Below are 13,713 nucleotides of genomic sequence, written 5' to 3'. Positions count from 1 at the left end.
TATCAAATCACACCCACAAGCATGCAACAACAAAAAAAAGACAGAAACTAGAAATATTAAACATAGCCATAATATAATGACAAGTAACTAATTTAAGCGTAAATGGCTCCTACACTCGGTACACATGACAACAATAAACTAAAAAATATATGGCTTTTATTCAAAATGTCATTTGAATCTGTCTTATCCATCATAACTGTATTTTATGGGATTGTGTTGGTCTGTACATAGCTTGGCTTCATATTCCCCGGGATGCTGCTTACCCGCTGAGTTACTACAGCACGTGTCTTTTTTTTAAATAAACCGGCAGCTGCAGTTCCTTGTTTCTAATTGACTTCTTCGTTCCCTGATTCCTCCATAGTGAAAGTAGGATGGAGGGAGAAAAAAAGGTTTAACTTTGCAGTCTGTGCAGGAGAGCTTTCCAAGGCACTTGTAATTCAAAACGTCAGATTCCAAGGCAAGCAAGCTTTGAGAACGCGGAGAGCTAGAAATCCCCAGATCGCCTTAAAGTTTGGTTTTGCTACATCTCCTGTTTCCGGAGGAAGTTGCATTTGTAGCCCTTTGACTTCAATGGCGGCTCGTGTGGTGTTGCAGCAATGTCTTTCGGCTCGGCTGCAGGTGAAGCCGGCAGAAGAAGGCACAGCGGCTGAATACGTTCAGGTTCCTGGTGGTGATAGCTGGGGATTGCCCTTCCTTCCAGCGGGGCGCACTGTTGCTCTTGACTTCTCGTGGGGTGGGAACTGAGGCATAGTGTCAGATTATTCTCCCTCCCCGGGCCTTCGGTTCCTGTATTTCACCTTTCATTTGAAGTTCATTTGTGAAGGAATAATTTATATCATATTTTTAAATAGTTATTTCCCTATTTTACAGATAGAAAGGGGGGCGTTGATCTACGTTTGTTTTTTTAAAGGTGCAACCGTAGACCAAATTCCCAAAATGTGTGAGTACACGGTATATGAATGATACATATTTGCAGATTTGAATGAGTTGGGTACCTTTGCAGTCACTACCACCTCGTGCATCTACAACAACTCTTAATGACGTTGTAAACCCCATTTCAACTATCGGTAGGAAAACATCCCAAGGTAGTTCACATGAATTTAGTTGATACCAAGATAAAGAGGCTCTCCAAGAGTATTAAGCTTTCTAAAAAGAAAGTAGAGATGGAGAGGGAGAGACCTCATGAATCATAATTTAATTCCATACATTTGCACAGGTGGTTGCAGATTCACTTAAAGTTGGGGAAGGCATAGAAAAATATCAGTATGCAAAATTACAAATTAATTCATAAATCATGAATGTCCAGCATGGAAGGGAATTCCAAAACCTAAAGAATGAAATATTCAGTAGACAGTGTTTAAATGTGAATAAGATAACTTAATTCATTATAATTGTACGTAGGGCTTGAAATAGATTTTTATTTTGGCTCAATATGGAGGGGTTTTGTTTTTCCTATTATTACTGCTTGGCAAGTCTTGCACACTTCAATTGTGTGGGGGAGTTAAGAATGATAATAATTTCAATCTCCGTAAAGTACTACTAAGTTTAAATTGCAAGTAAAACCATGCACATAAGAGTCATACAGCTTGGAAATGGGCCCTTGCCAACATGCCCATGCCAAACAAAATGCCCCATTTACAGTAGTCCCACCAGCCCATATCTTTCTAAAAATTTCATATTCATGTAGCTGTCCAAATCTCTTTTAAATGTTATCGTACCTGACTCAACTATTTCCTCCAGCAGCTTGTGTGAAAAAGTTGCCCCTTAGGTTCTTCAAAAATCTTTCCTCTTTCACCTGAAACCTACACCCTCTAGTTCATGATTCCCCTACTCTGGGGGAAACAAAATGTGTGCTTTCACCTATTAATTCCCCTCATGATTATATACACCTAGAAAAGATCACCTCTTAGCCTCCTGCGCCGAAAATAATATATTTCTAGTTGTCCAACCTCTCCCAACAGCTCAGGCCCTGAACTCCAGACAAATGCTCATAAATGATCTCTGCACGCTTTCCAGTTGAATGGCAAATTTCCTAGAGCAGAAATTGAACCAAAATTGAACACACTAATCCAAGTGCAACCTCACCAATGTCTTGAACAACAGAAACGTAATGTCCTAACTTCTCTACTCCGTTCCCTGATTGATGAAGACCCGTGTGCTCATAGTCTTCTTCATCACCCTATCTAGCTGCGATACCACTTTCGGGAAAGTTTATACAGGCACGTCGCCTTTTACTCGTGCTTGATTTACACGTTTTTAGAATAATGAGTCTAATTACTACCAACGTTTTAATTTACCCGCTCCTATTTTCGGAATATCCCGCTTAAATTTATGTCTGGCAGCGTACTGTCATCTACCAGTCCTTGCCATCATACTGCTGACCAACAGATTCCACAAACAAGTACAAATGGTCAGTGGTCCATACATACAATATGAAAGCCACATGCAATATACTTGTATATCAGTGACAATGTTTTAAATCTACAAAATATTATTCATAGCAGCACTGTGGCGCAGCAGTAGAGTTGTTGCCTTACAGCGCCAGAGACCCTGGCTACGGATACTATCTGTATGGAGTTTGTACGTACTACCTGTGACTGTATGGATAGTGCTAGTGTATGGGGGTGATCACTGATCAGCGTGGACTCAGTGGGCCAAAGGGCCCATTTCCACATTGTATCTCTAAAGTCTTAGGCTAGCACAGAGTTTAATTGGAAATAATTTTTTTCCAAGTAAATTTGCTTCAACCCAAAAAAATTAAGCCTTGATTTAATTCAAATTGTTTGCTTAAAATATTTTACAGTTAAGCCGTTTATTTGGATTATGAAATCTAACTGAAAACTGTATAGATTTTACCTACAATATTTTCCCTTCTGCAGTTAAAACGTTGCTGAATGTGAGACTGTGTGAGGATAATGAAGGCAATCACGTGTCCGTGCTGGATCTACCGGCTAATGTTCTCATCATACCTCAGGCTACTTTGGGCGGTAAACTCAAGGGACGGGCTATGCAATACCATGACAATATTGGAAAGGAGGATGGCAAAGAGCTTTTTGCACAGTTTGTAGCTCACTGTGAAAGGGAATTGGCCTTGAACAGTAAATGTGCTGAAGTTGGAGTTGTGGTCAAACATGGAACATACGGAAGTCGACAAGTGTTGCAAATGGACACCAATGGCCCATATACACACTTGATTGAATTTTAAATCAATTCTGTAATTTCTGAATATCATTTAAATGTGGGCACAAGAAACTACAAATGCTGGTTTGCAAAAAAAAGCACAAGGTGCTGGAGTGATTCTTTACATACCTGACCAGTCTGAAGAAGGACCTGACCCAAAACATTGCCTATCCATGTTCTTCAGAAATGCTGCCTGACCCACTGAGTTACTCCAACACTTTAAGTCATTATTTAAATGTCCTTAATTTTTGGAAAAACGCTCTGATTTTATCTCAACAGTTCATTTTATTTTTAAGAGCAGCTACACAATGAGACATTGATTATCTGTAGAATTGTGCACTTTCATTCAGGGTGGAAATGGCATTCTGGTGTGTGGATTTATTTCCACCCTTGTAGATCAACCATATTTATCTGTCTATATAACCTTCACCACATATCCAGGCATGATACACATTAATTTTCCTTTGGCAATTTCTGGAACATGATTGAAATATTTATTTAGAAGTAAGCTTTGCAAGTATTATAAGAGTAACTGCACACCGCCCAGTCACACTCCTACATAATCTGTTTCCTTTCAGTCTGGGTCAAAATGTGGTCGTAGAGCAGGAGGGTAGGAGAAATCACAGGGAGCAGCAAGAGAGCATGTTGCTAAACTCTCGTCCGAAGAGAGGAGGAGAACTTCTTCAAAGCGAGTCATATAGCGAGTCTGGGTCAAAATGTGGTCGTAGAGCAGGAATAGCATGTCTGGGACAAAATGTGGTCACTGTAAGTTCTTATTAAAGGTTCTGCTGTCTTTTTTCACATATGAGATTGTTTTGTATGTGGTTTTAAGATGCTGGTTACCTGAGTCAGTCAAGTTAAAATCCAGTTAGGTTTTGATGTAGAAACAAGGAACTGTAGATGCTGGTTTACAGAAAAGGACACAACGTAGTGGAGTAACTCAGCGGGTCATGTAGCATTTCTGGGTCGGGACCCTTTTTCTAACTGGAAAGGCTAACATCTGGAGAAGGGTCCCAACCTGAAACATCACCTATCCATGTAAGTTTTAATGTATCTGCTTTCCTGGTTCAAGATGGGGGAGTGCAAGTACAAAATGGCATTTGGGTTCTTATTTTATACCAGAGGTTTTTCATATTGACGGTGGTTTCTCCACAGGTATCTGGAGCTTGCCCAGAATAGGTGTTGGACTACATGGGATTAGGTTTATTACTGTCACTTGTACCAAAAGTTTTGTGTTGCATGTTATCCAAATATACCATACATAGATACATTATGTAAAAGAGGAGGACTGATGCATATTTGAGGCCACCTTTGCAAAATTAGGTCACACAGATGTGTATTCTGAATGTTGGTTTCTGCAAGTGCTTGGCATCCAAACCAATAGAAGCCAATCTGCAGAGAGACAAGTTCTATAATGTTTATTTACCTCATTATGGAGTTTTATTTGGTTTTAGTTGTAGAGAAATAGCATGGAAACAGACTCTTCCATCCACCAAGTCCATGCCAATCAACGATCACTTCATGCAAGTTTTGTTAACCCACTCTCTCAACTCCATACATGCAAGGGACCATTTACAGTGGCCAATTTACCTACAAACCCACTCCTCTTTGGGTTGTGGGAGAGGAAACCCACATAATGACAGGGAGAACATGCAAACTTCACAGAGACAGCACCTGAGGGCAGGATGGAACTCAAGTCTCTGGCTCTGTGAGGAGGCTGCTCTACCAGTTGTGCCACTGTGCTGCCCTGAGTTATGAGGAACAGCAATTTGCAAAGTGAACTGCTTAATTGCTTACATTCTCTTCTATTGGACTGTTCTCACAATTTCATGAAGTACTTGACTGATATCTCCCAGAGCCAGCAAGCTGCCCCTGGAACTGCAATTGGAACCTAAAGCTCATGGTTAATCAAGAGATGAGGCTGTTAGACCAACTTCCCTTGTTTATGCTGTAGGCTTTAGACCCATGCAAAGTATGCTGCATGAATTTGATGCTGGGTATGATTAAATTATTTCTGTCCCTTATCTCGAAAGAAACGCTGAATTGGTGTCTTTAGACATTGCAGCCACTGATTCAGGGATATCGATTGTTTCTTTGTAAGAAAACCATAGTTATTTATGTTCTCTTACTAATATTTGAGTCTTCATAATCGTTCCAAACAAAGGTGACACTTGACATTCCATCAGAGGGGTTGGGATGTGGGAATAGGATAGAAAATAATAAACTCGAATCACTTTTATGAATATTTATTTGGTGATTCTTAATTTGCAAGTACACTTTATTTGCTTTCTAAACTATTCACATAAAGTCACTGCAATCAAAATTAACAGTGACTTTATAAATTCAAATCAATGAATCGATGAAGAAGGGTCTCGACCCGAAACGTCACCCATTCCTTCTCTCCTGAGATGCTGCCTGACCCACTGAGTTACTGGAGCATTTTGTGTCTACCTTCAAGATGAATCCAATGGATGCTTTGTTGGTCTATGTAAATGGAAAAATTGAAAACCAATAATTAAAAAGATAAATAGAATTGATGTTTATGATTTCAATATGTGTTTTAGTTTTCATGTCAGTGCAATGAAAACAATTGTCATATTTAATGTTTTGGGTAATGGAAGAAATGTGTAAAGCCACCATTTGAAATAAAATAATACTTGAAACGTCTCTTTTGTGTGCAATTTGTTTTTATATGCTGTACAAGTGATTTTTTTTAAGCCTTATGAATTTTGAGATTATCAGATTGATATGTTCTGTCTATATAGTGGGATGCACAAAGGTATCTGAATCAATGTGTAGATCTCTTTTCTCTGCACCCATGTCATAAGATTTATGAGCTGCTTGTTCTTTTTGGGTCCTTTATCTGATTTCCACCCCTCACCCAATCCCTGAATTTGATGAATACAGATATATGCATCATCTCAACTGTGGCCATATTAAATATTTAATGTCAGTTTGAACAGCAGGGACATTTTTTGCAGGGTACTTAATATTTATCCCTCAATCGTTATTGTGATTGTTATTATTAGTTGTAACATCCCGAGGTCCTATGTTTGTGAATGATGTTCTATAAATACAAGTATTTTTATCCAAGTGGACATTAAGAATCAATTCCAGCTGTTTAACAGTCGCCTGAGTATCCTCGTCTTGGGAGGGAATAGTTCTAGCTTCTATATGCAGTCTGGCGACATGAGGGAAAGTAAACAAGTCTGGGAACGCCTTAAATTTCTGTCCTCTGGTTCTTGATTTCTCCCACTGGATAAAAGACCACCCTATCTATTCCTATTCATGCTCTTATACACCTCTACAAGATCACCCCTCATCCTTCTGCTCTCCAAGGAATAAAATCCTAGTCTGCCCAACCTCTCGTCCTGGCAACTTTCTGCACTCTTTGCAGTTTCACGACCTCTTTCTTGAGCTCTGAGTAAGCTCTGAACTACATAGACTTGGTTTTGTCTTTTTGCTCTATTATTGTTTGTTTGTTTTATATGTGTGTGTGTGTATATATATATATATATATATACATACACACACATGTTTTGTACACACACTTTTTCATTTATTATATTGTTTACAGAGAACTGTTTATGTATTATATGTTACTGCACGTAAGAATGTACGGTCTGAGGAAGGGTCTCGACCCGAAAAGTCACCCATTCCTTCTTTCCAGAGATGTTGCCTGTCCCGCTGAGTTATTACTCCAGCATTTTGTGTCTATCATCGGTTTAAACCTGCATCAGCAGTTCCTTCCGACACATGAAGAATGCCATTGTTCTGCTTGGGACATACGACAATGAAACAGTCTTGACTAGCAGGGGGAAGCACTCTCTCTTGCACCAGCACAGAGGCTGTTCGGTTGCTCGGAGTTGGCCTGGTCCGGCCTGGCCCCTCCGCCGACCGCTCGGAGTTGTGCTTGCCATCCTGGCCTAGTTGCTTGGCGCCGGCCGTCCGTCCGTCCCCTTGGTCGCGGCACCTGTGGACTGGGACAGGCGGCGGCGGCTCCGTGCTGGGAGGCAGCCTGCGAGGGAGGAGGTCTCGGTGCCGGTGAGTGACTGGTGTCCTGGCGCTGCGGCCTGTTGTCTGGGGTCGGGCGGGGAGGAGCGCTCGGCCCCTCGGTGTCGGTGCGACCCCCGGGGGTGGTGGTTTCCCGGCCAACGCCCGCAGAGCCCAAGGCGCCCCCAACTCCCATCGCGTCAACCGCGCGGGGTCAATGGAGTGAAGGGTCGAGGGAAGGCTTTGCCTTTGGTTCGCTTTCACTAAGTGCGTGATGCTCCCTGACTGAAGTAGATCCAGTGGCGACCCTTGAGACGTGGTGATTCTCCATCAATTGATGCAGTGGACGTTGCAGGCTGCTGCCATTTAGTCTGTGATACCTTACAATTTGGATATTTTGCAGCAATGCAGCAAAAAAAGTACTAAATCCAATGCATTTTTCACAATGAGCGTCCAGGAAGCGTTGCATGTTTAAATCTTGATTAATGTTTGTGGATGGAATTTTATTCGGGAATCTTTTCATGTGGATGTTTTAATTTGATTGAGGACAGTTAGGAAGTGTTGCATGTTTATATCGTGATTGGTATTTGTGGATGAAATTAAGATTTTATTCAAGAATCTAACATTTCACGTACTGTACTTGATTTAAAAAATGGCTTGTGTACAATGTTGTCCGGGTGTGGTAGTTTAAGCTGGTGATTACTGATCAACAAGCGGTTGAATGAAACGAAAAGATTAAACCAAGGTGGTGGGTATTTTCAGGGCTGCAATATTTGTCCTGGTTTTATGTTAACATGTATGGCGATTCACAATAAAGAACACAGCACAAGTGTGAATTAAAACGTGCTTTGTCATTAAAAAATATTGGAGTCGGCCTTGTGAATATATTGCTACTAATAAAAAACTATGTGTATCTAGGTATTTTTTACTATTGGACTTCAGTAACTTTGTTGCAGGCAGATTTAACAACTGATTAATTGCTTAGTTTAATTTCTTTAAAGGAAGGCAATGGCGCCTTCTCCCAATATTAATATGGTAGTTTTGCAAAAAATAGCCAAAACTTCAATATAAGTATGCCCTTGAGAGAAGACATTAACCATAAAACCGTGTAAGCAGCCTTAAAAAATAATTCCATTCGTATTTATTTTTAACTACTTTACTCTGTATTTTTCTTTTTTTCAGCAAATACAATATTTACATTAGTTGAGATGTAAGCTTTGATTTTTTTTGTCCCAAGTTGAATGACAATTCCTCTTCCAGTTAGCATTTATTGTGTTTATTTTTGAATTTAAAAAAAATCTGCAGCAAACTGAACCATAGCCTCCAGTGCACTGTTTTGAGATTTTTCTAAGATACCTCACAAATAATTAGTGTGTTGGGTTATTGTTTTCTGAATGCTTTCTGAAACATACTGTAATTGCATTATGTCATTTATACACTGTTTCTACAGTTTTAGGCAGGATTTTAAAAATAAAACTTGGGAATTTTAAAACAATATTATAAAACATTGCAAGAAATAAATAAGCTTATGTGAGGTTTGTTGTTAGTTTATGCCTTAGAAGGTAGAATTTTTACGCATTATTTTTCCTTAGATTCCTTCAGTAAGCTTCCATAGAAAGTGCATTGATAAAGAAAGGCTAGATTGTTCTATGTTGATGGGCAGCTGGTTTTGTACTTAACAAGGTAACTGATTCTATAATCGATATTTTATGTATTTACATTTGTGTGCGGCATTAATTGTGCACATTGTTGGTCAACTGCAAATATTCTTTTTAAGTCTGGTGAATTTGCAAACCTATTCTTATTATTCTTGTCACCAGATGTCATTAATGTATTTGTGGAATAAAACACACAGTACTGGAATAACTCAGCGGGTTAGGCAGCATCTATGGAGGGCATGGATAGGTGAAGTTTTTGGTCGGAACCCTTCAGATTTGAGTCGGAAGAAAGGTCCCAACCTGAACATTGCCTCTCCTTTACGTCCACAGATGCTGCCTGACCAGAGGTACTCCAGCACTTTGTGTTTTACTCAAGATTCCAGCATCTGCAGTTTCTTGTGTCTCGTGTATGTGTGAAAGCTGTTTGTGGCAGAAATCTAATTTTGAAGAGGCCTGTTAATTTTCTCCATTACCAAGGCAGTTGGCAAATCCTGGACACTGACTGTTTCTGATAGCACTTAGTACATCTCAGTTTATCATAAATAATTTATAATTCCAGTTACTTAGTGCTGGAGCTGCAAAATTTAAAGCTGTAAATGCGTCACTTTAAAAATAAAAGTATGACCTGTAATTTAGAGGAGAGCTGTTGGAAAGCGTAATTGACAGTTCAATGAAATTCTGTTATCAATCAAGCCACTTAATTCTGTCATCCATTGCTTACTGTCCAGTCTTTATCTAAAAGATCTCCAATCCAATCAATTCAGTCTGAAGAAGGGTACCAACCCAAAACATTGACGATCCATTATCTCCAGAAATGCTGCCTGATCCGTTGAGTTACTCCAGCATTTTGGGTATTTAAAAGATCTCCAATGTTCAGTTGAAGATGGACACAAAATGCTGGAGTAACTCAATGGGACAGGCAGCATCCCTGGAGAGAAGGAATGGGTGACGTTTCGGGTCAAGACCCTTCTTCAGACATTTTGTCTGCTCCAATGTTCAGTTGAAAGCTTTTCTATAAAGATATAGAATGCAATGCCACATAATGATTTATTTTACTGTATTTTCTTTGTAGTTTGATCGTAGATTGCCAGAGAATCCTGTGATTATTGGCTATGATTATTGACTAACTTGTGTACAGTTAAGGAATATTTTTCTGATTGCCCAGTCAGAAAGACTGATTAATCTAGGGAAGGTGTTCTTTTCATGTGTGAAACAACAACACTGAGTTCCATTGAATTCCAGTTGTCCTTGATACCATTGAAGTGAGCACCTTTAGGTACTTGCATCAACCTGACAGCTGAACTATCGTTTTCAGTTAAAGCAATACTTTTATGGTCTTCATTAAGCAATTTTTCTGTACTCTGTGCAACACTGCAATGTAGGTCCCATAATTGAGAATCAAAAGAATGTTACATAACAGTATCTTCAAGCATTTTTCAGCAGATTTACATCAATTATATAAATGAAAATGACTTCAGACTTTTACAGGGAATAATAAAGCATGCCTTTTTAGTTCTTAGAGCAGAGTCATTTTTCCGATTTATGGAACAACATTTATGAAAGACTGAATTATTCTGAAGTTATGGGAACAAATTAAGGCTGGAATGAATCTTTCAGGGATATGTGTCAAAATAAGTGAACTGTTCATTATGTTGTGGTAGTTATCATTTGCATTTAGTTCCTCTGCATCATCATCTTGAAGGGACACTGTGGAGAGAATAATATGGAATAAGATTGAATGGTAATTCAAAAATCACTTTATCCGGATTATCGTGAATTTACACATCTATGTACAGTACATATAATCCTTCAGCAAACACTAAATATTATTTTTGCCTTTATCCCATTGTTAGGTTCTTACTTCATTATTCAAAATCTATTGCTCATCAGGAACTGCAGATGCTAGTTTTTTGAAAACCAACATCTGCAGTTCCTTGTTTCTACATTGCTTGTGATAGAGTGGATTTATATCTGGATCATACTTTGAATAATGTGAACTTTAAAAAAAACATAAGCTGTTTATAACAAGTGATGATTCAACTCGATTCGATTCAATTCAATTATAAAAGAAGAAATTGCAGAACATTTGGATAGCGGTAACAGGATCGTTCCGAGTCAGCATGGATTTAAGAAGGGGAAATCATGCTTGACTAATCTCTGGAATCTTTTGAGGATGTAACTAGGAAAATGGACAAGGGAGACCCAGTGGATGTAGTGTACCTGGACTTTCGGAAAGCCTTTGATAAGGTCCCACATAGGAGATTAGTGGGCAAGATTAGAGCACATGGTATTGGGGGGTAGGGTGCTGACATGGATAGAAAATTGGTTGGCAGCCAGGAAACAAAGAGTAGGGATTAATGGGTCCCTTTCAGAATGGCAGGCAGTGACTAGTGGAGTACCACAAGGCTCGGTGCTGGGACCGCAGCTATTTACAATATACATTAATGACTTAGATGAAGGGATTAAAAGTAACATTAGCAAATTTGCAGATGACACAAAGCTGGGTGGCAGTGTGAACTGTGAGGAGGATGCTATGAGGATGCTGGGTGACTTGGACAGGTTGTGTGAGTGGGCGGATGCATGGCAGATGCAGTTTAATGTGGATAAATGTGAGGTTATCCACTTTGGTGGAAAGAACAGGAAGGCAGATTATTATCTGAATGGTGTCAAGTTGGGAAATGGGGAAGTACAAAGAGATCTGGGTGTCCTGTTCATCAGTCACTTAAAGTTAGCATGCAGGTACAGCAGGCAGTGAAGAAAGCTAATGGCATGTTGGCCTTTATGACAAGAGGAGTTGAGTATAGGAGCAAAGAGGTCCTTCTGCAGTTGTACAGGGCCCTAGTGAGACCGCACCTGGAGTACTGTGTGCAGTTTTGGTCTCCAAATTTGAGGAAGGATATTCTTGCTATTGAGGGCATGCAGCGTAGGTTCACTAGGTTAATTCCCTACGGACTGTCGTATGTTGAAAGACTGGAGCGACTAGGCTTGTATACGCTGGAATTTAGAAGAATGAGAGGGGATCTTATTGAAACATATAAGATTATTAAGGGATTGGACACGCTAGAGGCAGGAAACATGTTCCCAATGTTGGGGGAGTCCAGAACCAGGGGCCACAGTTTAAGAGTAAGGGGTAGGCCATTTAGAACAGAGATGAGGAAAAACTTTTTCAGTCAGAGAGTTGTAAATCATTGGAATTCTCTGCCTCGGATCGCAGTGGAGGCCAATTCTCTGAATGCTTTAAAGAGAGAGCATTCTTAAAGAGCTCTTGAGGCAGGAATGGGTACTGATTGTGAATGATCAGCCATGATCGCATTGAATGGCGGTGCTGGCTCAAAGGGCCGAATGGCCTACTCGTGCACCTATTGTCTAACTCTGACCTTTAAAGCTTGGTGCAATTTAGGTTGAAAATTAGATTCCAGATTTTTTTTGTGGTCATTAAGAAGATACCATTTGCATTGAATGGGAAGTCTCTGTGCTTGAACTCCTCATTCCATCTATGTCATTCCCTTTCCAGCTTCATATAGTTCCCTGTAGGCATTAATAAACACATGTCGCAGAACAGTCAATACTAAAAAGATTCATACTGGTGATGTATCCAAACAGCAAAACACTTATTGTGGGTTTAAAAAAAAATAGTAGTTCACTATTGTGAGCAATGTTTGGATTGTTTATAGGAGGATTAGGAGTACTTACAAGAAAACTCTATTGTCATAGAACAGTAGTGACTTACCAGTTTTCAAGTCTTTATAAATAGATGACTGAAATTATTTGTAAATCTGAGTTACTGTTTGCAAAACCTAATGTTCTGCAAATATAAACATCTGGAATGATTTTGGGAGGACATTCTGAAGCTGTAAATGGTAAAAACTATTTGCTGTGAAGTTACTACGAAACGGCATTGTCGTTCTTAAAATTAATAATTGAATTAAATATGTTTTTTTGTCACGACAACTGAATTTTATTACTGTATATCAAGTCAAGAGTGTTTAATGTCAAATGTGTCACCAATGGAACAATGATATTCTTGTAGTATAAGAGAATAACTGCAGATGCTGGTACAAATCGATTTATTCACAAAATGCTGGAGTAACTCAGCAGGTCGGGCAGCATCTCGGGAGAGAAGGAATGGGTGACGTTTCGGGTCGAGACCCTTCTTCAGACTGATATTCTTGTTGCAGCTTAACATTCCCACTAACATAAATAAATATACACTAATCAAGAATGCAATAAATTAACAATCAGTAATTCTGAGTAACCAGGCCATAATATTGCATAACAGAATTAGTTTGTGCAACCTAAACAAAGTCCATAGTTGATCATAGTTGCTGAGGTCCGATTGTGGTTAGGGTTGCGCAGTTTACAAGAAACTGACGGCTGCTCGAAAGGAGCTGCTCTTGAACCTAGAGGACTAGAGGGTTTTCAGGCTAAATGAATGGTGCCATTAGGTTTGTGATTGCATTCAGGTTTTAACACGCTTGTGTTTGATCAGAATCATTTAAAATGTGTTCCTCTTAAGAAAATAAACCTTTTCTTATGTGACTTGTTGATTTTGAACTCCATTCTTTAGATGTTTTTCTCGTAAATAGGTACACAGCAACCCCTTGTTATTACAAACTTTTATAATGGATTTTGATCACAGTGGACTGTCTCTTTAAGAACACAGCCTGCGAGTTACACTGCGGAGGCTGTTGAAATTGACAAGGCATTGAAATTGACGAGCAATCGCTCAGATTGACACTTTCTTAAACAATGTAACATACAGCCTTTAGTATTTTTAGCAGTAAAAAAAACATTTTTAGTTGTTAAAAAAGAACTTTGTATTTGCAAACAACTCGTCGTTTCACGGAGTGACCATTAGGTGGTTGGAACGAATCCCTTACCA

General features: G+C 39.3%; 2 protein-coding genes across 2 annotated transcripts in view; both read left to right on the top strand.

Annotated features, from left to right (window-relative positions):
• Positions 1-570: 570 nt before the first annotated feature.
• On the top strand, positions 571-5,796 carry dtd2 (D-aminoacyl-tRNA deacylase 2). The gene is made up of 3 exons (XM_078407143.1): positions 571-660; positions 871-940; positions 2,880-5,796. The coding sequence occupies exons 1-3, from the start codon at positions 571-573 to the stop codon at positions 3,203-3,205; spliced, it is 486 nt and encodes a 161-aa protein (XP_078263269.1). The 3' UTR covers positions 3,206-5,796.
• Positions 5,797-7,046: 1,250 nt separating this feature from the next.
• Positions 7,047-13,713, top strand: part of heatr5a (HEAT repeat containing 5a) — an 85,763-nt gene continuing 79,096 nt past the window's right edge. Inside the window, 1 exon segment of the mRNA XM_078406457.1 lies at positions 7,047-7,224. The gene's annotated coding sequence lies outside the window, so the exon portion shown is untranslated.

Source organism: Rhinoraja longicauda, chromosome 10 (genome assembly GCF_053455715.1).
Source record: "Rhinoraja longicauda isolate Sanriku21f chromosome 10, sRhiLon1.1, whole genome shotgun sequence".
Classification (NCBI taxonomy): Eukaryota; Metazoa; Chordata; class Chondrichthyes; order Rajiformes; family Arhynchobatidae; genus Rhinoraja; species Rhinoraja longicauda.
Note: the sequence above shows the minus strand (reverse complement) of the source record. Positions and strands in the feature narration are given on the sequence as shown.

Bases quoted from the DNA above. Each gene is read 5' to 3' on its own strand.
- dtd2 (XM_078407143.1), top strand. From the start codon at position 571: ATGGCGGCTCGTGTGGTGTTGCAGCAATGTCTTTCGGCTCGGCTGCAG. The intron at 661-870 runs GTTCCTGGTGGT...CCTATTTTACAG, and splicing joins CAGCGGCTGAATACGTTCAG to ATAGAAAGGGGGGCGTTGAT. The intron at 941-2,879 runs GTGAGTACACGG...TCCCTTCTGCAG, and splicing joins AGACCAAATTCCCAAAATGT to TTAAAACGTTGCTGAATGTG.